Below are 24,076 nucleotides of genomic sequence, written 5' to 3' on the forward strand. Positions count from 1 at the left end.
GCGATTTTTTGAGAATCGCTATTTGAGAATTGCAAAACGGGATGTATTTAAAAATTCGCAAATATTTTGCGATTTCTTAATATTCCTTAATTGCGATTAGCAAATTGCGAAATCGCAATTAAGGAATACCTTCCCATTCATTCCTATGGGCCAGGAGACCCATAAGAATGAATGGGAAGTATTTCTCAAATTGCGAATCGCAATTTGCTAATCGCAAATTGAGAATAATTTCAAAGGTGCAAGGGTGTCATGATGACACCCTGATGCACCCCTGAAATGAGCATGTGTGCGCATATGGTGCACATACATGCCCTAAGGGCATGTATGTGCGCCACGTGGCACTTTGAAAAATGCCAAAAAGTGCATTTTTCAAAGAAATCGCAAATTACCACCAACTAGAAGTTGGTGGTAATTTGCGATTTCTTAAGGATAAATCGTACAACTTGGGTGCGTGTTACATAGCATTTAAGGAATCGCAATATGTGATTTCTTAAATGCTTACGCAAAATTAAGAAATCGTAAAATTAGCGATTCCTTAATTATGCGATGCGAAAATGGCTCATACATACCGTTTTGCGATTTTGTATTCGCAAACGCTGTTGTTTTGCGATTCGCAGCGTTTGCGAATACAAAATCGTTTGATACATATGCCCCTTAATGTTTTAAATGAATCTTTGCGGCTGAATAATTCGTAATTTCCTTTTAGGGTGCTGGCTTTTATTATTGTTCAATCTCGGTACCTCCCTTGTTCTTCTTTTAGTGTTATTAAGGAACTCGTTTAATGTATTTCACAGACGAGCGCGAGGGAGACTGTTTGCTCGACTCGCGCTCGCGCTTCCTTTCTTCGTTTCACCGTTGCGCACCCAATGCGGAAGATCTTAGAAAACGGAGCAAGAGCTTCCGTTTGAAAGTTTAGTGAACAATGAATATTTTGAATGCCGAGAGCGTGCCGAGGACACGGATTCATCCACTTTTTAGGCTTTCAGTGCCTCGCGCATGGCCATAATCACGCAGTGACCGCATGAATCACCCATCGAATCATTTATTTATTTATTTACAGCGCGTGTTTCAAATCGTAACAGTGTAAATGATTCATGCCTCAATACCACAACTAAAACCGCTTTCTTACGTTTTAAAATAAGAGTATATACAATATCAAACAGGCAGAATGATTTACCTCATCACCTCCTTCACTTTGGAAAGATTTTGATCCTCATAGGCTACCGTACTTGCATCACATGATGCAGCAGCCATTTTGGATTGGTCTTTTCTACTTTTAATCTATTACTTTGTGGCAGCCATCTTTTGGACAAGCAAAAGTGGCAGAACCCAATTGTTTATTCCTTGTCAGACAAGGATCAGTCTAACTGTCAGCTTGGCTTCACCTGAGAACACTGTGAGGAAAACGACTCAATTTATTCTTACTGACCTTTTTTTGCGCAAATGTATATTTTAAGTGGGATTCTATTTATTTGGGTTTTGATTTTAACTATTATAGGGAATTTCATTTTAGTTTTAAAGATGGAAAATAACAATGATAAACATGATGCCCTGGATTTAAAAGTTAAGGGTTGTGTAGATCAGGCCATGTCTGCTCTAGCTTTACAACTTGACAAAAAACTAGATGAATGTGTAAATAAATTGGAGGACAGGTTTGCCAAAAGTATTCCTAATGAGGAACAATTTTGGTCTGTGGAGGAAATTTGCGAAGAACCTCATGCAAGTGGTTCGGGCAGGAAAGTGCCCCATAAAAGAAAACATATGTCCTCAAAAAAGGATAATTTAAACGAGGCTGCCTTTAACTTGACAGGCATTAAGGGTAAAGCTCAAAGAGGCTATAAAAGGCCAGTATGACTGAGGCTATAAATGCCAAAAAGGGTGATCACAGGGCGATCGTTGTGACGAATCCTCGAGTAGCGGGGATATTATCATCTCATGTTCTTCAGATTTTGGATCCTCAGATGAGGATGACCCCCTTACACAAAGGTTAAGAAAGATAAAGACACAAATTCTCAAGGTCAAGTTATTGATCCATTTGGTGAGCTCATGTTTGACCCCAATACAATCCAACACCCACTCTCACCACAATGGGTGCCGGCTAAACATGTGGCTCAATACATAGAGTATTGGATTCGCAAAGAAATGCCTAAAGAGGTCAGGACACGTTTGAGATCAGAGTGTCCTAGACCATCACTAGCCAACAAGGTCGCGTTCACACCCGAATTAGACCCTAAGATGCTCACCTTTTTAAATAAAATGGGTAGAGATCCAAGAAGGGTCCTTGATAAGGGTTTAAAAGGGTGCCAAGACCGGCTCCTTGATGTCTTTGGCCCCTTGACTAAATTTTTTGATATCTGCGAGGAGGCATATACTCAACAGGGCATAATTAATGTAGAGGACTTACGTCAATGGGTGCAAAGGGCAATCTGCTTATTGGGAAATGCTAATGCTTCCCTCTGTATCGAAAGGAGAAAGAGTCTTCTAATGAAAATAGACCCAAAAATGGCAGACCTTGCTGGAAAAGAGTCTGGACATTCAGCAAATGGCTTACTCTTTGGTGAAGAGTTTGTAAAAGAAATGGCAAAATACGCAGGAGCCTTTAACTCTATCCAAAAGGTTCAGAAGGATATTAGGAGAGTTTTTGGCACGGATCTGGTATTTCGAGAGGCTCCTTCCCAAGAGGTGGCTTTAGGGGTGGAAGTTACCAATCAAGCTCAAATTTCCCAGGATTTTTTCCTCAGAGACAGAGAGGAAGTAGAGGTCGCTTTAGAGGTGAAAGAAGATCAAGATACCAAGGTATGTTTTCAAAACAACCATTTATCTTCCCTTGTAAAGGTGGGTGGAAGACTTGCTCTGTTCTTGGACAGATGGAAAGAAATTACCTCGGACCCTTGGGTATTACAAACGGTGTCAGGTTATCAAATAGATTTTGTCGCCAAACCGATTAAGGTACGGAGACCTCCTCTTCTAAGATTCGCAAAAGAACAAGAAGAATTGGTATGTCAGGAGGTATTAGAATTGGAAAACAAAGGTGCCATAGAAAAGGCGGAGAATTCATGTGTTGGGTTTGTAAGCAATCTCTTTTTGGTAGAGAAAAAAGACAAAACAATGAGGCCTGTAATAAACCTGAAGGATGTGAACGAATGGGTAGAATACAACCATTTCAAAATGGAAGGTATTCACATGCTGAGAGATGTATTAAGGAAAGGAGATTGGTTGACCCGCCTGGATCTGAAAGATGCTTATCTGACTATTCCTGTTTGTGTACATCAAAGAGATTTCTTGAAATTCCTTTGGAAAGGGACCATGTGGAGGTTCAAGAGCCTTCCCTTTGGCTTGACTTCTGCCCCTTGGTGCTTCACCAAAGTGATGCGACACATAGCTGCTTGGTTATGGTCAAGGGGAATAAGACTAATAATTTACCTGGACGACATTCTCATAATGTCAGTAGACAAGGTTCAAGCTCAGGAACACACGGCTCTTGCAGTCAGGGTTATAGAAGATCTGCGTTTTATAGGAAATATAAAGAAATCTTGTCTAGTACCCAGTCAGGAGACTGTATTTCTTGTTTTTCAGATCTCGACCTTGGATTGTGTCTTGAAATTACCGATGGAAAAAGTCAGGAAGATTAGCAGAGAGGTGCGAAGATTACTAGAATGTGTTTGGGTTCCACTGAGACAGGTTGCGAGGGTTATAAGACCTCTTACGGCCTCTATTCAGGCGATCTTCCCAGCTCCCCTTCACTACCGTGCTCTACAGAGAATGAGAACCTTATACCTGAACAGGGGAGTGAGCTATTCTCACAAAATACTATTAGACTCAGAGTCCAAAGAGGAACTAACTTGGTGGTTAGAGAATCTTGTGGCTTGGAACGGCAAGGCAATCTTTGGACCGAGCCCCAATATGTTCATAGAATCAGACGCGAGCCTTTTGGGATGGGGAGAGAGCTGCGGATCTTTGACTACCGGGGGGAGATGGACAGGGAAAGAGAGCCAAATGCATATCAATTATCTGGAGCTGCTGGCAGGCTCATTTGCAGTAAAGAGTTTTGCAAAGGACAAAGTGAAATGTTGCATTCTTTTAAAGATGGACAACATTTCAGCAGTAAGATATGTGAACAAACTAGGAGGCCCTCGTTCGAAGGCTTTAGCAGATCTGGCAAAAGAATTTTGGCATTTCTGCCTAAGCAAAAACATCATGGTCTTAGCTCAGTACTTGCCGGGGAAAAACAATTCCATTGCGGATTGGAATTCTCGGCAACTAAAGGACTTCCGTGATTGGAGACTAAAGAGTCAAATATTCTTATCATTGAATCAAAAGTGGGGTCCCTTCAAGATCGATCTTTTTGCCAATCGAATCAATGCACAGGTTCAGAGGTTCTACAGTTGGAGACCAGATCCAGCTGCGGAGGCAGTGGAAGCTCTCTCCCAAGTTTGGAGCGAGTCTCCTTGTTATGCTTTTCCCCCTTTTGCTCTCATTCAGAGAGTCCTATTAAAAGTAAAAAAAATAGCCCCCTTTTGGACGTCTCAAGTCTGGTACCCAGATGTTATGGAGATGTTGATTGCAGACCCAGTACTTCAGCCGAATGTTCCGGATCTGCTAACCAACGCTGTAGGAGATTTTCACGACTTAGTTCTTCAGGGACATTTAAACCTAATGGCTTGGTTGATTTCGGGAGAGCTTGGCAAATGTCAGGCTTATCTCCGGAAGCTTCAAAACTCATTAAAGAATCATGGGCCCCAGGGACCTCTAAGGCATACAGGTTGGCATGCGGGAGATGGATTCATTGGTGTTCTTCGAGGAATTTGGATCCAGTATCGGCTCCTTTAGTTGAAGTTGGTAACTATTTGTCAGAGATCTTCCTTAAAGGAAAATCTTATAGTACCGTTAATATTGGTAGGTCAGCAATTTTGGCTGGTCATGATCTGGTAGATAGCATTCCTATCGGTCAGCACAATGTAGTTAGGAGACTCTTAAGAAGCGTAAGAATCAAAGCCCCTCCTGGGGCAAAGTATTCATCTCTTTGGGACGTTGACATCGTATTGAAGGAATTGACAAGTTGGTACGAAAATGAATTTTTAAGTCTCAGAGATCTTTCCTTGAAACTGGTTATGTTACTGTGTTTAGTTTCCTTCAGGAGAGTTTCAGACGTGAAAGCTTTAGAGATCACTGAACATCGTTTTGTTCCTGAAGGGGTTTATTTCTCTATTTCTAAAAGAACCAAGACTATGTCTCGATCAATTTTCTATCCGAGTTTTGATGATTGTATAAAGCTGTGTGTTGTGAGATGTATATGTGAGTATGAAAGAAGGACTGAATCCCTCAGAAATGTTTCGGAAACACAACTAATCATTTCCTTCAAGTTTCCACATAAAGCTGTATCTACCCCTACCTTGTCTCGTTGGGTCAAAGAGGTCATGAATAGGGCGGGGATCGATTTTAAATAAATTTGACGCTCATTCTGCTAGAGGGGCAATGGCCTCTAAGGCCTTCATCTTGGGTGGTGGTTTATCAGCCATTTTAGCAGCGGCAGACTGGTCTTCTGACTCTGTTTTTAAGAAGTTTTATTTTAAGACTGTGGATTGTCCAGTAAGGAATATTATGGCAAGGCTTTAAACATGCATAATATTGGCCTCCGTGCCTTGCCATAAAATTCAGATTTTCCACAGCTTGGGTGGGTAGAAAATCGTGATTTTATTAAAGACACGGAGGCTGATATTATCCCTCCCTGTGTTTTTTTCTCTCCCATTGATATAATTTTTGTTCTTGAATTTCAGGTGGTGATGTGAAGAAGTAATCTACGGATGAGATTCTTTTCGTTCTCTGGACTTCTTCTCTTACGTTATAAAGATTTGGATATCGAGTAAATCTTTTGACTTGTTCGCAGCTTAAAGAAGGAATATGGCTGGCTGTCACAGGATTATATGGACTTTGGAATGTTAAACAAATGTTCTAAATTCTTTACATTGTTTGGTGTTGCTGCTGTGAGTTGCAATTAAAGAAACATGCGTAATATCAGTCTCCGTGTCTTTAATAAAATCATGATTTTCTACCCACCCAAGCTGTGGAAAATCTGAATTTTGCTTTACTTTGGGATACTATCCAACGCAAATCATAATTGCGTTAGATAGTAAATCCCACCCCAACACTGTGCTTGGTATGCATCACAAAAGTGGTGCACACCCGGCGCAAAGCATTAGGAAATCTGGGCCGATGTTTTATGGATTTAGTCAATATTTTTGGGGATGTTTTGCCAAGCAGGAGAAGTCGCTGTTCACCTCTCTACATTTGTGATCTTTCTGAAAAGTGCTTTTGTTCTGTGTACTCTCCCGGCTGCATATATATTGAATGTATCCAGGTCAGTTATCTATACATAGGTATGCAATATATGTTATTAGAGCAGATCTTAATTTCCTATTGACTCAGCTGTGTTGGTCTTGACAATAAAATGTTAAAAGGTCTTTTGTGATTAAGGGATCATGATTACAAACCAGCAATATGCATAATCAACCCCACTGTTCTTTTCACTGACAAAACCACTGCCCTCTTCACAAAAAACAGCGCTGTCTCCAGAGCCCAAAAGATAACTGTATCCTGAGCAGGGAAGACTGCTGTCTCCCGACCTGCGACCTGACAACTGCGCTACCAACTGAATTGACAAGATCACTGCTGGCGGTATATCCGAAAAGGATGTGGGAATTATCAATGTGGCAAAGTATTGTAGTTTAAATATCAATGACCAAGATGGTGAGAAGGTAGTTATATATAGGTAAGAATAGATTTACTATACTGAGCTTTGCTTCTCCGTAGCGTGAGGATAGCTTGTGGATTTCGTAGTAGTCCATGCAATGCCCAAAAGTAGGGGGGGGGCGTCGGGGATTTCTTCAACTTGCCTAAATATGGCTTCATCCTGCGAGAGGGGCCGCACAGCTTCAACCAACGAATAAAGTGCGTGCTCAGGTGCTGCAAGGGAAGGGTTCCCGTTAAGGGGTTCCTACCGCCCTTCTGTGCACCAATCCTCGAAACACTATCACTTCTAGGCTCTACTAGTTATCGCAGTCATCCACTGACTCAATAGACCAAAATACTAGGGATAGCAGAAGTGACATTACACAGTTTTTGAGCCACGATGATGTAACAAGGTTTATTTGTTGCACCCTTTTCCCAACAACCTCCTATTGGCTATGAGGGGCTAACCTCCTAGGACTCCAAAAACACCTAGGGAGTTGAGAATAGTAAAATGGATCTCATAGATCCCTGTTAAGAGTTAGGTTTTGACGCTCCCTGGTGGCAGATGTACCAAAGGGAGAGCCAGGGTCGTAGCAATTAATGGATGTTACTGCATGGACACCCCTCATTGGCATAGATACACCTTGCTAGAAGTAAGTGGGAGGTGGTCAAAATGACTCAATGCTCACTGCTGTTTGAGACATGATATAAAGGCTGGATTACCAAAGGCTCCCGGTAGTAAACTCATCCCTGGTAGGGAAATTGAGGAATTGTGACCATCACCATAACCTGACGGACCAGATCAGCAGATGTGGTGGCAGATCAAAGGTTTACGCCAGTGGGACCAGCTGCACTCTGCAATGTAACCAAATTGCTTCCCCTGACTCTAAATAGAGAGCTTGGGGCACCAGCAACTCATGGCTGTGCTCCCTGTTTGCCAAACTTTAAATAACTTCCCCAGTCTTGCAGAGAAAGATTAACAGCTAGGTCCAGGTTCAAGATGGCTACTGGAATACTTGTAAAGAACTACTTTATCTAAAGTGGAAACCTCTATAGCATGGCAAGTCTACATCCAGGAGCAGGCATCTGAAGCTGTTCTGGTGAAGTTCCCTGGATGTCTGCAGGTTGACGGGTGCAGACAACAGGGTAGGACAATGCCAGAAATGCATGCAGTCTACAAGGTGAGGTAATGTCCTCCTAAGAAAGAATATTCCCACTGTCCTGTTTTCAGTGCCAGCAGCATACATGATGTCCTAGGATCATAATCTAAGAAGGGACAATAACCAATTATTTTCAGGATTATTCAAAGACCCTCCCCTTCCAGAGGAGGGAGTCTTGTATGTGTCTGTCCCCAAAACATTTGAATCTCTCAAGATGGGGAGAGAATCTATTTCGGATGGCTAATCTCAAGCATCTGGCCAGCTGCTATGATGTCACCTTGATGAAAAGGTACTGCATGAAGCAAATATTTTATGTGTTCCTTGCTCAAGGGCCAGTAGCTTGTCATCAATGCAGGGCATTTATGGCCTATTAGCTTTAAGGCAGGAATGGGGCTCACTGCATGATTCTGACCTCGTAGAAACAGGATCATCGTCTTGGCCAATCGATTCCATTGCAGTAGTCAATCCAAGAACTTAACACCGCAGAACAAAGTTAATCCTTGCAGCAGATGCAGCAGATGCAGCAAATGTAGGATTCTTCAGAGGATGTGCAGGCAGTTAAAGGAATTTTGTTGATGCTGACCTGTGGAATCAGTGATATGTTTGCATTCATGTTGACTCCCAAGTGCTAGCCATTTGGAGAGTGAGACAACGAAGAGCCCAAAGAAGGTAGCCAGTCAAATAGTTATAAAACTAAAAGCAGTACTTCAGTCGTTAAGAAGTTTAGGCTTAACCAAGTTCTGTTCCGTCCAATTATGGACATGTGTTTAGCAGTCCCTCATTTTCCAGTCAGTCCTAGATCTATTAGATTATTTGATGTGAATCTGAGTATCATCTGTATACATTACCAGCCAATGTTGAAGCTCAGAAAGACTCTAGCCAAGGAAATGACCTGGTTGATGCGGATGTTTGTTGTGCAGTTCTATTGGTTGGTTAAGATGCCAGATGTACATGGTGAGAGCAACTGAACAAGGAGGTGACCCGCTAAAGGACTGCTTCTCAAACATTGTCCCTCTAACATCGCATTAAGATGAGCAAGGATTTTTTAGTACTTTGTAGTTATTGGAGTTAAATGCCTCTGGAAGACTACGAAGAAGGACAATGTGCAAGCCTCACCCTAACCACAGTGAAGTCATCAGCAATTCTATGTCAGGACCGGAGGCTCCGATTATGCTTCTCATTTCTCTGCTTTTTATTACTCAGCAGCCAATCAAAACACTTATGTATAAAAAACTACAAATCCCATGAGTCATCAGCGCTCCTGACAACCATAGAGTATAACATATAAATGTCCCAACTGAGGCAACTACTTCCTCTTTCTTTGCTGCTCCGCAGCCAGTTAGGTGCCTCTTACTTTACCTTTTTACATTTTGTAGTGTGCGGTCGTTCTGTGCTTTGATTCATTGCTGGATCGTATGCTAGTGTATATTTGCTCATACCTGTGTTTTTTGCTTAGCGCAATCGTGTGTCCGCTGTGGGGAGCATTTGTCAGCTCCTTCTGTAGGGGAAGCGCGGCGGCCAAATCCAGTTTTGCCTCGCGCTCTTGTTCGCGAGGCCTCCCGCGCCGGGCGCGACGTGCCTTTTGCAGTTTTTCCTGTGGAGAGGGAGTGAGGGAGCGAGGACTGCGCGTCGCTCGACCGCGCAGTCCTCTTTTGGTTTTCACGGGCAGCAGCTCCCGCGCATGCGCGGCAGCCATTTTAGGTCAATTTCCCCACAAAGTCCAGAGCGATCAGTTTCTGAGCGGGAACGACCCAAATTTCAAAGTGTTTTCGCCCGTTTCAGCCCCCACCTACGCCAGCTGTTTAGCGAAGGCAGTTGGCTGTACAATCTGTGCATAGGCATTGCCTAGAGAGGCTTTTGGCAAGCCCCTCCCTCCACTTATATCACAAAAGGTTTAGTAGATCTTGGCTTGCCTGGGGTAGTGCCTCTCCCCCTGACTGTCCAACACTGGAAGTTGGTTTGAGGATTTATCCTCCACTGTTCGCTTAACCAATAGCGTAGCTACTTGACTGGGCTCTATCATGGTGGACTATATGTACAAGGAAGATTATTATTATGAATCTGAACCTGCTGGTTCTTTAGAGCAGGACCTTGCAGAAGCATTAGATGCTGGGGTCCAGAAGTCAGTCAATTCAGCTTTGGTAAGGGCTATCGCCCCATTGAAGAGACACCTTAATAAATACGCCTTGCAGCAGGCATGGATTCCCGCCAAGCCCAACCCTCCTAAGCCTAGCGCTGCAGAAGTTGTTAACCCACATAATGAGGATTTTGCAAAGTTGGCCGATTCTTTGGCAAAGGATCAAGCTTCATCCACTCAGGATGATCCCTCGGAATCTCTCTACGGAGATCCTGATGATGCATCCTCCGATCAGCAGTCGGATGACCAGGAGGCGGCTGAGCCGGCCAAGAAAAAGAGGAAGGAGCACCATTTGGAGACCCCCGTCCAACCTAAGGTACTTACTTTTGAGCCGGCTGATTTTATCCATCCCAATTCGACGGCGTGGCTCCCGTCGCCAGAGGTGGCAGACTATGTACAGTCACACCTCCGTCGGCCTTACGATAAGGACGTCGGGGCCCGACTACGCTCTGAATGTCCTAGGTCGGATTTGGCGGGGAAGGTGGCGGATACCCCCAAGGTGGACCCCACCATGTCACGTACTTGAAGAAGTATGCAAAGGACCCGAAAAAAGGCATTGACCGCGCCTGGCGGTCATGCCAGGATAAGCTTCTCGACTTGTCGGGCCCCACCACAAAAATTTTAGAGTTAGGATACAAGGCCAAGGAATCCAGAGCACCCATCGATCCCGATGAACTGATTGGCTGGGCACAGCGTCTCGTATGCCAGCTGGGAAATGCTAATTGGGCCATGTCTAGCGAAAGGGGGCGGTCCATTCTGTTTAAATTAGACCCCAAGCTAGCAGAATTTTCCACATCAGAGGCAGGGCCCATCGCGGAAGGCCTCCTCTTTGGTCAGCCGTTCCTAAAGGAACTCACGAAGTTTGTGGCGACCTTCAGTGGCCTGGATAAGGCACAAGAGTCCTTGAAACTGGCTTTCCGCCTGGTTTTCACTCGGGCCGGGCGATATAGAGGGTGGTCGTTCAGCCGAGGAAATCAAGGCGCCCCAAGGGGCCAGTTCCATCAACAGCGTGGAGGCCATCAGGACTTCAATTACTCCAACTCTTCCAATTCCTCCTTCTACCCCACCAGACGAGCTCGGAATAGGTTCCGCAGGGGCAGATACAACAGCAACCAGGCCACCCAGCACGACACCGGGAATTCAGGTGACACTGGTTTTATGTTCAGAGGTAATTTTGGGAGGACGCATTTAATCTTTTCTTCCAGTTTGGCGCACGATTTCGCAAGATGCCAGGGTTTTGGAGACCATTCAGGGCTACAAGCTAGAGATGTACAACAGCCCCAGTCAGGGCTCCTTACACCCTCCAATATATTTTTCCCAACACGACCAGAATTTTATCACAGACGAGATCAATTCTCTAGTGCGGAAAGGAACCATCGCCCCGTCACGTCTCCACCCGAGGGGTTTTGTCAGCAATGTGTTTCAGGTAGAGAAAAACTGGATTGTTTATCGCCACTTCAAGATGGAGGCCATCCATCTGTTGCGCGATCTTTTACGAGAAGGGGATTGGATGGTGTGTCTAGATCTCAAAGATGCCTACCTCTCCATTTCTATTTCCGCCCCGCATCGTCGCTTCCTCCAATTCATCTGGCAAGGCATGTGTTACGAGTACAAAGTTCTCCCTTTCGGGTTTACTTCTGCACCATGGTGCTTCACAAAGCTGCTTCGCCCGGTTGTAGAATCCTTGAGAGCACGCGGGGTAAGGTTAATCGTCTATTTAGACGACATCATTCTCATGGCAAGTTGTCCCCGAGTAGTAGTCACTCATCTGGAATGGTCTATCTCTCTCCTTCAGAGTCTGGGCTTTGTAGTGAACCCTCAGAAAGCTATTTTGTCTCCCATGCAGTCCATAGAATTTCTAAGGTTTCAGATAGATTCACGGAGCTGCCAGCTACTGCTGCCCTCTCAAAAGATCAGAACGATCAAAAAGGAATTGCGAATCGTATTGAGCAAACATGTGGTCTCCTTGCGGTCAGTGGCGCGGATTGTAGGACTGTTAGCCTCCTCGATACAAGCCATTTTTCCAGGCCCTCTTCATTATCGGGCACTCCAGCGTTTAAAGATCCAACATCTCCGCAAAGGCCTCGGATATACAGAGAAGATCCCTCTTTCCGAAGAGGCGAGGTGGGAGATGCTGTGGTGGCTTGAACACATGGAGTCATGGAACGGCAGAGCCATATTCCGATCAACCCCGAGATCATGATAGAATTGGATGCCAGCCGCTGGGGCTGGGGAGCGCATTGCGGCTCAATATCCACTGGGGGACGGTGGTCCCAACAGGAACTCTCCTTGCACATAAACTGATTGGAACTGCTGGCAGGCTCTTTCGCGATCCGCAGTCTCTCACCCCACAAGACAGATTGTTGCATTCTTTTGTGAATGGACAATGTCTCAGCGGTCCGCTATGTCAACAAACTGGGGTGAACGAAATCGAGAGATAGCCAAGGATTTTTGGCATTATTGCCTACTCCACAGGATTTCAGTAGTGGCAGAGTACCTCCCGGGTCGAAGCAACGAGGTAACCGATTGGCACTCTCACTACCTTCAAGACTTCAGCGACTGGAGAATCCATCCTCGAGTCTTCCGGGCTCTGAATCTCCTATGGGGTCCGTGTCATTTGGACCTTTTTGCCTCCTGTCTCAACAGGCAGTTACCGGCGTTTTACAGTTGGCGTCCAGATCCGGAGGCGTTAGCCTCAGATGCGTTTCTCCAGACATGGCCCCAGACTCTGAATTATGCTTTCCCTCCATTCTCGATGATTCCCAGATTCTTGGCCCAAACCAGGCGCCAACAAGCGGAGATAATACTCATCACCCCGCTATGGAGGGCTCAGGCTTGGTTCCCGACCCTTCTGAAAATGTCTTGTGCTGTACCTCCTCTCCTTCCTCAGAAATGGAATCTATTGCTAGATCCTCAGAAGGCTCCTCATCCCTTGATAGAGTTGGGACAGCTTCCGCTGGTGGTTTGGCGAGTTTCAGGGATCGCTGGGAAATCCCAGGACTTTCGAGTGAAGCACACAAGTTCATTAATGAGGCATGGTCATCCAACACTCATAAACGATATTCATCTGTATGGAGCAGATGGTGTAGCTAGTGTTCTCAACAGAACACAGATCCCGATACAGCATCTGTCTCCATGGTAGTGAACTTCTTGGCCTCCCTGGCGTCCTCTGGGCTAGCGTACCAGACCGTGAACAATTTTTGGTCCACCATATCGGCAGGCCACGTTCCAATAGATGGCAAATCAATTGGAGAACATCCCTTAGTTTGTAAACTGCTTCGGGGTATTAGGATGGTGAAACCTCCGTGCCCCAGATACTCAGTCCTTTGGGACATATCCGTGGTCCTACGGTTTATGGAATCATGGCCGGCCAACAGATACCTATCTCGAAAACAGCTTTCAGCGAAATTAGCCATGCTGTTATGTCTGGTTTCCAGCAAAAGGGTTTCAGATATCCGCGCCCTTGATCTCGCGGGCCATCGGTTCACTCCTGAAGGGGTAACTTTTCTTATCTCCAGACGAACTAAAGGACATTCCACCTCGGTTTCTTATCCGGCGTTCCCGGATAATTATAAACTATGTGTAGTCCAATGCTTGAAAGCGTACAAGGTAAGTACGGCTGAATTCAGGTCTGATATGAGGGGTCAATTGTTCATTGCTTTGCAAAAGCCTTTTCGACCAGTGACACCCGCCACCTTATCTAGATGGGTGCGGGGGCTCATGGAAGAAGTGGGCATTGATGTCTCAAAATTTGGCGCACATTCGGTCCGAGGGGCGATGGCATCCAAATCTTTTTCTATGGGTGTAAGTTTTGCTGATATAATGAGTGCAGCTGATTGGTCTGCTGAATCTACATTCAAGACATTTTACTATAAGCCTATATTGGATATGGCGTCTGTAGTGGTGGCTCAGCTTTGAACAAGCATAATCGGAGCCTCCGGTCCTGACATAGAATTAAACATTTGCGAACATACGTGACAAGAATTTTCAATTCTATTAAGGACAACGGAGGCGAGGATTATCCCACCCAAGGATACAATACTGTTGTTCTGTATTATGCTGAACTAATATGCCTTTAGAGTGGTTCCATTGTATAAGTTTTCTCTTCCCTCCCTTGTTGTATAATGTCATAACTATGTTTTCCGTGGACTTTTACCTCGTATTACGAAGATTTATTTCTGTTTCAGGGTCAGATGGCAAGTGAAACGTACAACTCTTCTACCTTGATTCAGTCAAAAGGTTATTCCTTCTCGAGTTATGTTGCGCTTGTTCACCGAGTGCTGGAAGTTTATGGAATCATCTTCACGTTCTGCGGATTGAAATTCATTCGTCCAGGGTCGGGCCGTGAAGGACTCTAACATCGGGGACATCGTTTCAAGATAGTGTTTGGACAAGGTTCATTTTAAATATGCTGTGATCAAACAAAGAAAGAGGAAGTAGTTGCCTCAGTTCGGACATTTATATGTTATAATCTATGGTTGTCATGAGCGCTGATGACTCATGGGATTTGTAGTTTTTTATACATAAGTGTTTTTATTGGCTGCTGAGTAATAAAAACAGAGAAATAAGAAGCATAATCCTCGCCTCCATTGTCCATAATAGAATTGAAAATTCTTGTCACGTATATTCGCAAATTTTGAATTGTTCTTTGATGTGCAACTAAGCAATAACCTTGCTTCACTTTGGATATAACAAAGCTGAATGACACTAAGAAGGTAGTTCTGCTCCTTGTGAGCAGAGGGGGGTTTACCACTGCCTCGTAAGTTTGAAAGTGACCTGTCATTGTCCGGTTGAGCATATATTGAGTCCACTTTGGAGGAGGAGGCACATAGTGCAGTCAGGTGGATGTTTTGATGCCTCCAATGCCTTCCACTGGTAGTCTCTGGTGTTTTAAGAGGCAAGAGCCCACGCTGGGTCCTTCCTTGGCCAGAATGGAGTCAAGAGAGACCACCACAATAACACCACCCTATCCAAGTGCTCTATTTTCCAATAGGATGTCACAGCCAGCAATGAGAAGATCTTGAATAACGGGTGCCAACAAGTCAATGTGGCACCTTTCTGTTACAGTGCTGAGATGAGGGATCAGCATTGGTTTTGTGGATGTTCAGGGCCTCATAATTGCTGACCTAATGAGTGCTACTCCCCTGAAGATTGCAAGCCACTGGAAGCACCCTAGGCAGGTTTAGTGGAAGAGGAATAGTGATGAGCATCAGCTGTTCTCCTTGAGGGTGTGCTAGGAGTGTTGGTTGAGAAGAAGCCTCTGGTTGGTGTGGTATGTCTCTGGTCTTTTATGGTTTACAGTGTATTGGTGTGGCTGGTAAGGCATTCGCTTATTTGTGAGGAGGTAGAGGGTAGATTGGTAGAAGTTAAGTGGTTCAGTAGAACAGGCCATTGAGTCTGTGAAAGGGGTGAAGGGATGTAGGGAAGAAATTGAGGCTGGGCTACATTGGGCACTTGGGATCAGTTATGGCGTCCTTGCTAGGGGCAGTATGACTTCCTCTTCGAGAAAGGGGGAAATCTGTTTCCCAGCAGCTGTTGAAGTTTGGTTTTTGGGTGTTGGCAAGCTTGAGCAATGCTGTTGAGGTGGTACAAGGATTGGTCAAAGGCCTTGAGGTTGCTTTTTGAACCTGGTGCTAAGTCCTTAATGTTGTTGTGTAGATTTAAAGTCAGACTAGGAAATTCAACTAGCACAGTAAGGCCAGTTTAATAGGTAAAATAGAAAGGGTTGATGTAGAGTTGTCCTTGGCAGGGCACCAGATACTGGTCAGCTTTGGTCATTACCGTATTATGGGTGAGGCTGTCATTTTCAAATTCTTCCTCCTCCTTTTGGTATTTATAACTGTGTGGAGGCAATATTGAAGAAGGACTTACCTATTTGATTGATGCTCTGTCCTGGGACGGAGTGCGGCCGTACTCTGTGTATAGCGACCGGTGCAAACTACAAGGACTGTTCAGATGAAACCCTTCAGATTATAGCATGGACAAGCGCCAGCTGAAACCTTTTTGTAAAACTTTTGTAATTTCACTGGTAAACATAACTTTCAGCCTGTTTAACAATGTTTTATTGACTTTTAAATGTTTCTTTCTTCCTCACTCTTGTCAATTTCTAGAGTGGTGCATAACTACGACTTGAGCGTTTTGTGTACCTGGCTTCTCTGCAGCTCAGTTTGTTCAATCATGCTAGTTACATCGACAAGCTCCTACCCCTCTGACTGATCACGGCGGCTACACCTGTGCACACCTGACCTACCTGAGCTCCTACTATTCCTGGCACCAAGAAAGAACCTATTCCCTCTGAACCAACGTGGCCCACAGCCCAGTGGGCTTACAATGTCCCTAATCCCTCCACTAGCAAGACCTCGGCCCACTCTAAATAGAGCCCTATTCGCCTGCACCAAGATTCCTAGCCCTGTACACCATTAATGCCCCCACAGCTGTCCGTAAGATGCTCACTACAGTTGCTACATCAGTGAAGGCCCTAGACACCTACATCAATATTTGCCAACAATGTCGCCACTTCCTTCACCAGGATGAGCCTTACAACACCTCCCTGAACCAATCCATTGCTTATTACACTGTAACAAGGTTCTGAATCCCTTGCACCGATACTACTCTGTCTGCCTTTCTCGTCGCATCACATGGGGAGTGTAAAGGAATCTTGGAGACAATAAGGGTAAAGACAGCAAAAGGATTCCATGGACACACAGCAAGTAATAGCTGGAAAATCAGGTCAGTCGCATGGACAAAGACTCATACCTACAAGAAGGTCAGAACTAGGGCTGACGAGTGTGCAGAATTGTAACTCAGGGCACATGAGGACAGATTATTGGATTGATATTGATGGACATGAACGACAGACATGATCTAGCACTGACGGTCAGTTTCCCAGAGGGTCCGAATGCTAAAGGCGCATCCGACCGAGGTGCATTATAGAACCCCTCATCCAATCAAATAGGATAAGAGACAGAATACCAAGTGGGAGATCCAAATTATTGATAGACATTAGTAGCTACAAGAAAATGTCTATTGTGAAACATTTATAGCAACCATCATACACATGGCTGCCTCATTTAGAGAACTAAAAGCAAGCCCAATACCCATCGGAGAGCTTCAGAACCACAGCTAACACTCTAACTTACCTAAAAGATTTATGATTTACACTACACTATATAACAATCCTTTGAAACACAAAACTAAATGGTCTTTCTGTGAAGCACAGACAATAAGGCTCAGAAGCAGAGCCGGAATAGCCTGTGTTTTCGAGCTGTGCGGTCTGAAGTTCATGCATTAACTCGTAGGTTTTCCAAGCTGATGTCAATTATACACTGCAGGCAAAACATTTTCCGAGAAAACAAATGCCTGTTCTGTGCCTCCACAACATTAAGCCCGAGAACAAGTTACAGCTGTAGATGTGCTTTCCAAAGCAAAACACCTGAAATCTGTCCCATGTCAGAGTGGAAACAGCTCATTCAGCGTTTCCTCTTTTTCTTTGTATTTTTTTACTATTAGACCTGCATGTACAATGGTAAAAGCAAAACTGAACCACTGGAGAAGGAATATCCAAGATAGGTAAACTACTCACACCTAACATGGGATATATTTATCCAGATCTTTTCATAATTCCCATCTCCTAAACACTCGTCGGGTGAAAATTGGAGACATAGTATAATATGTATGGAAACAGAGACATCGTTTAATATGAAGTTTACTAATAACAAATGATTATGTTTGAAAATCAAAAAAATCTATTGGGTGTACTTACTGAGGGCCCTATTATGATGTCACTCGGACAAGTGTCTGACCGACACCGTAGTGGGATGGAACCACCTGAATATTAGTCAGCAGTTCCACCTGCAGTATTAGGATGCAACCACACTATGGGCGGTCGGAAACATCAATGTTTCTATTGGAGCTTTGCAGCGGCCAGAGAAGGGCTGCAGCACAAGCTGCAATGGAAAAATTGATGTTTTCAAACATCCCTGCACTGTGTGGTAAGCACCGAATGTCAGACGGTGCAGGGATGTTTAGGGGGGTGCCCCCCAGGCCCTATAACGGAGGGCCAGGAGGAAGGGGCCCTGCTAGGGGCCCCCAAAGTCACTTTCCACCTGCCTTTTCGTGGCAGGCGGTCCACCATGAAAGGGCAGGTGGAAAGCGACATTATAATCCCGACAGTGGAGCCGAGGCTGGCTCCGCTCCCACTTTGGGATTACAATTACGCACGTCAGAAGCAGAGTGGAATTCCCTCGCAGGTTTTTCTCCAACCGCCAGTATCATAATACAGCGGTCAGATGGAAACCTATGTTGTCAAGCGAAACGCCTCCAGCGAGATGTCAGATGGTTTTCCACCCGACATCATAATGAGGGCCAAAGTGATTTACTAATAATACTAATAGGGTACGTGCAGACACAGGAAATCAGAATTTAAGTTGTAAATATCACAAGAAAGCAGTAACCAGGAAAGCTTCTACAATGTCCATAAAGTCAATAAATATTATGATCTATTTTTGATGAAACTATTATACAACAAGTATTAGCAAAGCCATTAGTTCTTGCCTTTTGGACTTATTGGCTAGGCCAGGGTAGACTTCTGATGCTGTGTAGCCTCTGCAAAAAAAATTAAGAAAAAAAGGCATGATGGGGTGATCACTGATGCTGCTTGTGCCATTCTGTAGATGTGCGCATCACGTCATGTGAGCGCTGACAGAATGACACAGGTGCCATTTTTAGGTCTCGCCTGAGCCAGCGCATGCGCTGCTCTATGAGACATTTAGTAGTGTGCTGTTAAAAGTGCTACCACAGGCTTCTGTTGGCCTAGCGCTTGCGGTCACGCGCGCAGCGCCAGCTTTCAAAGCCCGATCGGGCAGCATCTGGCTTTCCTCTTGCTTGCTCTCTCAACGCTCCTCGGCCCTTCCCCCGCCGCGGCTCGCGTTAATTATAAACATATGTGCAAACGTGCTGCTTTCACATTCGCTCACGCTTGCACCACGTTTGAAGACGGGCTTGTTACCATAGTAGCTATGCCATGGAGTCTACAATTGTTGTGACACACTTCCTCCCCTGCATAAGTTTTGCATCTACACAAAATACACGGGTGTACCCAAAACACACGTCAGTGACAGGCACGCCAGATATCGAGATGCGTCGTTCGCTCATAATTCCTGCTCAGAGTCAAAGAATTGTAAAACGGTTCGTCCTTCTTGCGGGAAGCCCTACCACAAGGAAACTGTGAGTTTGCGAAAATCATGTGATTCGGTTTCCTTTTTGCAAACGGCCTATAGATACGCGGTCACACAAACAGACTTCGCAATTGTAATCTCGACGCATTCCGGCAAATGGAATTCGCTGCATTGGTCGTTTTAAATGCATCAACGTGACAAACCTCGAGAAAGTTGCCTTATTATTAAGAAACAATCCGATCTTTGTTGTAGAATGAGTGGAAAAAATACGTTGGTGCGGGTTTCTCAGGTTACAGAGTCTCTCGCTCTCAGTTAGCCAGATGCGTTATTGCGCTCAGAGATAAGCAGCCCTTTGAACAATAAACCTTTGTTTCCTGATAATCTTTGTATATCATGTTGTCATGAGTGGTCGGGCTCAGGGCTGATGGCTACAGAAGGTGCAGCTCGGAAAGCCGCTTCTGCTTTTGTGTGTCCCACCATTGAGGCTGGAACCAAGCGGGCCTGGTGTGAAAGGTACTCTTTATCGCGCAACTACACAATCCTTGACAACCTAGCCTTATCTCTTGTGACAAGCACCTTGTAGTAATGGTCAGAGAAAAATAACTGTAAGATCTGCTGCATCCTGGTAGCAGAGGGGTCGGGAAATGTAATGGCTGCTGTAGGGTCGAAGGTCTCTTGGTGCAGCATCACCTGACACCAGCTCCTCCTTTTAACATTCTTTAGGCCTGGTATATGTTCTGATGTGAGAAACCCATGTCACGAATCTCTTGCCCAGCGCTCAATGTGACTGTGGAGTGCTGCTCTATAGAATGCTAGGCTCTATTGGGGTATGATAGAAGTATTTTGTGAATGAGCTTAAATGTATTACATTATTATTATTACTTTAATTGAGCCCTTCACTAGCCACAAACCACCTGAACCGAGACTCTGGCCAGGAAGTAAGACCAGAGTGCTGTTAAGCCACCCATGTCACCAACACCACAGCTATGACGTCATACAAACTGCAGATGTGCATCATACAAATAAGAGAAGATAATTTAAAGTATCACTGCATATAAACGTCTCAAGTGACTCACAGCGTTGGACACAGGGAGAGCCCTGTGTTAATACGTATTCCTTAACTCTAGCATAGGTTGCTCTAATCGTGAAATCTAACTGGATGAAAAGCAATCTGAAAGTCGGAGAAAAAAGTAGGCTGCCATGGTTACAGGCATTACTCAGCACTGGGCTAGGCAGAAGTCACTGGTGCCCCGTGCATCTAGTTCCTTGCCTTATGTCTGAGTTGGAACAGTCTCAAGTAAGTTACCGAAAGATCACTGCTATCACCAGCATAAAAAGTACCTTACATTGGTATCGTGATACTGGAAAAAAACCGAAAACAACAGCACACAAAGGGGAAGAACATACAGGATTGGAAAACAGGAGCCAAACAGACATGAAAAACCTGCCAGCACCCGTTTCTTCTTCAGCAACGAGCTGTATGAGGAACAAGCATTTACAATGCAACGGTCTCGGCATTGTTAAAGTTAGAGCTATTGGCATTGCTCATGATATTATTTTTGTTTATGTTTTTGTTTTTAAAACATTTAAAGAAACGGCATTGTTATTTACACTTTTCTCATCAGTACTTTTCTCTATATGATCACCCGCCATGCACCTGTAGATACAAAACATAAACTCATTGTAACCTTTAAAATTGGATCATTAAAAACAAGCAGAGGTACAATGTAATTACCAATCAAAGATGAATGTGCATCTCCTAATCAATATTGAAGCTCCAGAGTTCCTTGGAATCTAATCTCTGAATATACTGAGATTCCAATCGCTGCTGGCCCTCCTTTCTATATCCACCTCTTATTTTCTCAGAAACTCTCAATTGCAGTGTAACTTAAAAGGCTTGCAGTCCCCTGATGTTCCTTTGCAAAATGGCTCGCTACTGGGTACATAGCATCCGAATTTTTGATAGCCTGCAAATGCTGTAGTATCCGCTTTTGCACCCGTTTTATGGTACTCCACTAAGTAAACTAATTTTATTCTCTCACTGTAGGAAAGCCTGTGTGCACCTTCCTATTGCATCCAGTGGGATGCAGGATCCCCTCAGGTTCTACCCTGGCCTGGGGAGTTAGAGAGGTATCTGGTGAAGGTCTCCTGGAACTGTTGACTACATCTAAATCTGTCAAGAGTGCCAGAAATATTCTCATTTCAGGTGTCACATTGTGAACTCGTCCGTGTTATGGGAACTTTTACTCTCGCCTTTCATACCCCAAACAAGATGAACGTATTCACGGAAATGATTACATAATAGAAACAAATGGTAACGCTGTGTGATCTGCATTTACTGGAACAAAACCACAAGTGACATGGCGTGAAATAGTCTCACGATAATATGTGAATCTCTGAGACCGCGCAATCACTTGAGAAGCACGTTACTGTTCCTTAACGCAGCAATCGTTATATTTTATGCACAGTATCGTGCGTTATGTTGAACTTGGGGGTAAGACAGCAAAGCAGCTGCGTCTCGAGCAAAACAAAACGTCCGATGTGCAACATGTATTTAGCTTTCTACTTATTTATTGTGACTCACTTTTTCGACGGCTTTTCTTCAAAATGTTACATGGAGTGACCTCGAATTCACTGCCACCGCCTGGCACACAATTTGTTAGGTTTCCTTTCTCCAGGTTAACGAAGCGTGGCACAGACGTAAGCAGTGAGCCGCGCAACCAAAGCATCTTATAACCAGCACCTCAAACGAGGAACATAGGACTAAGATTTAAGGACACAAACCTCCCATTAAAATGTAGTGGCGGCACTGAAGCATTTCCTGTAACCAATCTGTAAAGACAACGAAACTATGATGGAATGACACTTAAAAAAAACACAGAAGTGTATTCAAACAATAACAGAACGGCTACACAAGCCAACAACAAAGGTGTGTACAGAACAAATAGCGGTTTCTTTTAACTTAGTGGAGGATAAACCTTGATAACGTGCACGAGTGAACCTCGAGGAGCAAAGACAAGTTAGGGCTTTCTCGGTTACATCATGCAGTGGGCTAGTACAGCCAAGAAAGTGAGCCAAACTTGATCTAACGTTAATGCCGGTGATCTCGCTCCTCCCAGGAAAATCGCTTAAAAAAAATCTCAATTGGATAGGAAAGTTAGTTGAGCACACAGCATCACAGCTCGCCACACGCAGTTTTCAGAAGCGCCTGCGGTCCTTGACAAAGGTAATAATAATAAGCTGTCTATTTTTTCAGAAATAATTTTGGAGCGGCTAGCAGCAATCGCCTGCCTAACTATACAGAAAAATAGCTCATCGTGGTGTAAGTGCGCAAGCGATATGGTTTAAAGCACAGTATGCCCATAAAAACCAGGATATTTAATAAGGGAGGAAAGTACCCGTCATTTATTAAAGTTATCCATGTCACTTTTTTTTTTAAATCAGTTTTACCTTCAATGCTGGCGACTAGCGCCTTTCGTAGTTTATTATGTGTGTGCAACTTAGACAATAATTTAAGAAAAGTTACTTGCCTGACTGTAGTTATTTTAACACTTATTGAAACGTATGTAGAATTCTATGTCAGGACCGGAGGCTCCGATTATGCTTCTCATTTCTTTACTGAAATTTGCTCAGCAGCCAATCATATTACAATATAAGAAAAAACTACAATACCCATGAACCCAATGGGTATGACGAAATAACCATAGAGTATGCACATATAAATAGTCAGCAAGAGAATACCACATCCTCTTTCTTTGCTGCTCCGCAGCCAGTTAAGTGCATTTTGCTTTCTCTTTTCATACTCTAATCTGTTTTTTACTTATGGCAAAGGTATTATTATATCTGCTTTGTATGTATTGCTAGCGCTGTGCGCGTTCCTTTTGAATTCATTTTCGCGAGTGTTGCTTATTTTGTATTGCCTGCGTATACGCGTTGCAGGGAGCATGTGTCTGCCTCCCCGGTTCGGGCGCTGTGCGCCCGCGCCTCATTATTCGTGGAGAGGGAGAAAACGGGGCTGAAAGGCTACGCGCGTGTCGCGTAGTTCTTTCTTTAATTACATTCAGGCGGTCGTTACCGCGCATGCGCGGCGGCCATTTTTCCTGTTGATAAACATCGTTTTCTCTTCAGGAATGCAGCGCGAGAGCAGCGCTTCTTTGCTCATATGCCCACAGCCTGTTTTTATGCCCCTGTTGACGTCCTGCTGTTTTCAGACACAGTTGGGGCTGGATAATTTTGCATAGGCTCTGCCTAGAGTGGCTTATTATTATTATTATGCTTGGCAAGCCCTCCTTCCACATTTAAATATTTTACATAATTTCAGGTCATTAAACCTGTTGTTTGGTCTTGCCTACGGGGTTCTGCCGCTCCCCCTTTATTGTGCTTTGGCATAAGTGATTCTTTGTTGATATCCTTCCTCTTGTGGGCTTTATTTACACCAGGCACTGCCATGGCTGAATATTTTGAGGAGGATGATTACTATTATTATGATGATGAGGAAGCCTCTGGCTCTATGGAGCAGGATTTGGTAGAGGCTCTTGACATGGGTGTTCAAACGTCCGTGAATAAGGCCCTGGTTCGCGCTATTACACCATTGAAACGTCATTTGTCCCAATATGCAGTGCAGCAGGGTTGGCTACCTCACTCTAAGTCTTCTAAATCTTCTAAATCTTCAAAATCTTCACAGTCCTCCAGGTCTGCTAAATCTTCCAAACTATCCAATCCACATAAATCTGATTTTGTTAAACTGGCCAAGGCCCTTTCTTCTGAACATTCCTATGGCCAGCCTCCCATTGAGCCTTCGTCCCCTCCAAATCGTCAGACAGACGATGACAGTACTTCTACTTCTTCCTCCTCAGATCATGGGGTCGCTTCTC

At 44.4% G+C, this 24,076-nt stretch overlaps 1 protein-coding gene across 3 annotated transcripts in view; it reads left to right on the forward strand.

The window, feature by feature from the left end:
* Positions 1-24,076, forward strand: part of LOC146869331 (prolargin-like) — a 129,750-nt gene that overhangs the window by 101,309 nt on the left and 4,365 nt on the right. For 2 of the 3 annotated variants that reach the window (XR_014980689.1, XM_085650382.1), the window contains one exon: positions 5,778-6,461. The exons of the other annotated variant lie outside the window; for it this stretch is intronic. Coding sequence is in view for 1 of the 2 variants with exons in the window: in XM_085650382.1 (XP_085506508.1) it covers positions 5,778-5,797 (20 nt within the window). In the remaining variant the exon portion in view is untranslated. Of the gene's footprint in view, positions 1-5,777; positions 6,462-24,076 lie in introns of those variants that run through there. 3 annotated transcript variants of the gene reach the window in all.

The sequence above is a fragment of the Triturus cristatus genome, chromosome 1_1 (genome assembly GCF_964204655.1).
Source record: "Triturus cristatus chromosome 1_1, aTriCri1.1, whole genome shotgun sequence".
NCBI lineage: Eukaryota > Metazoa > Chordata > Amphibia > Caudata > Salamandridae > Triturus > Triturus cristatus.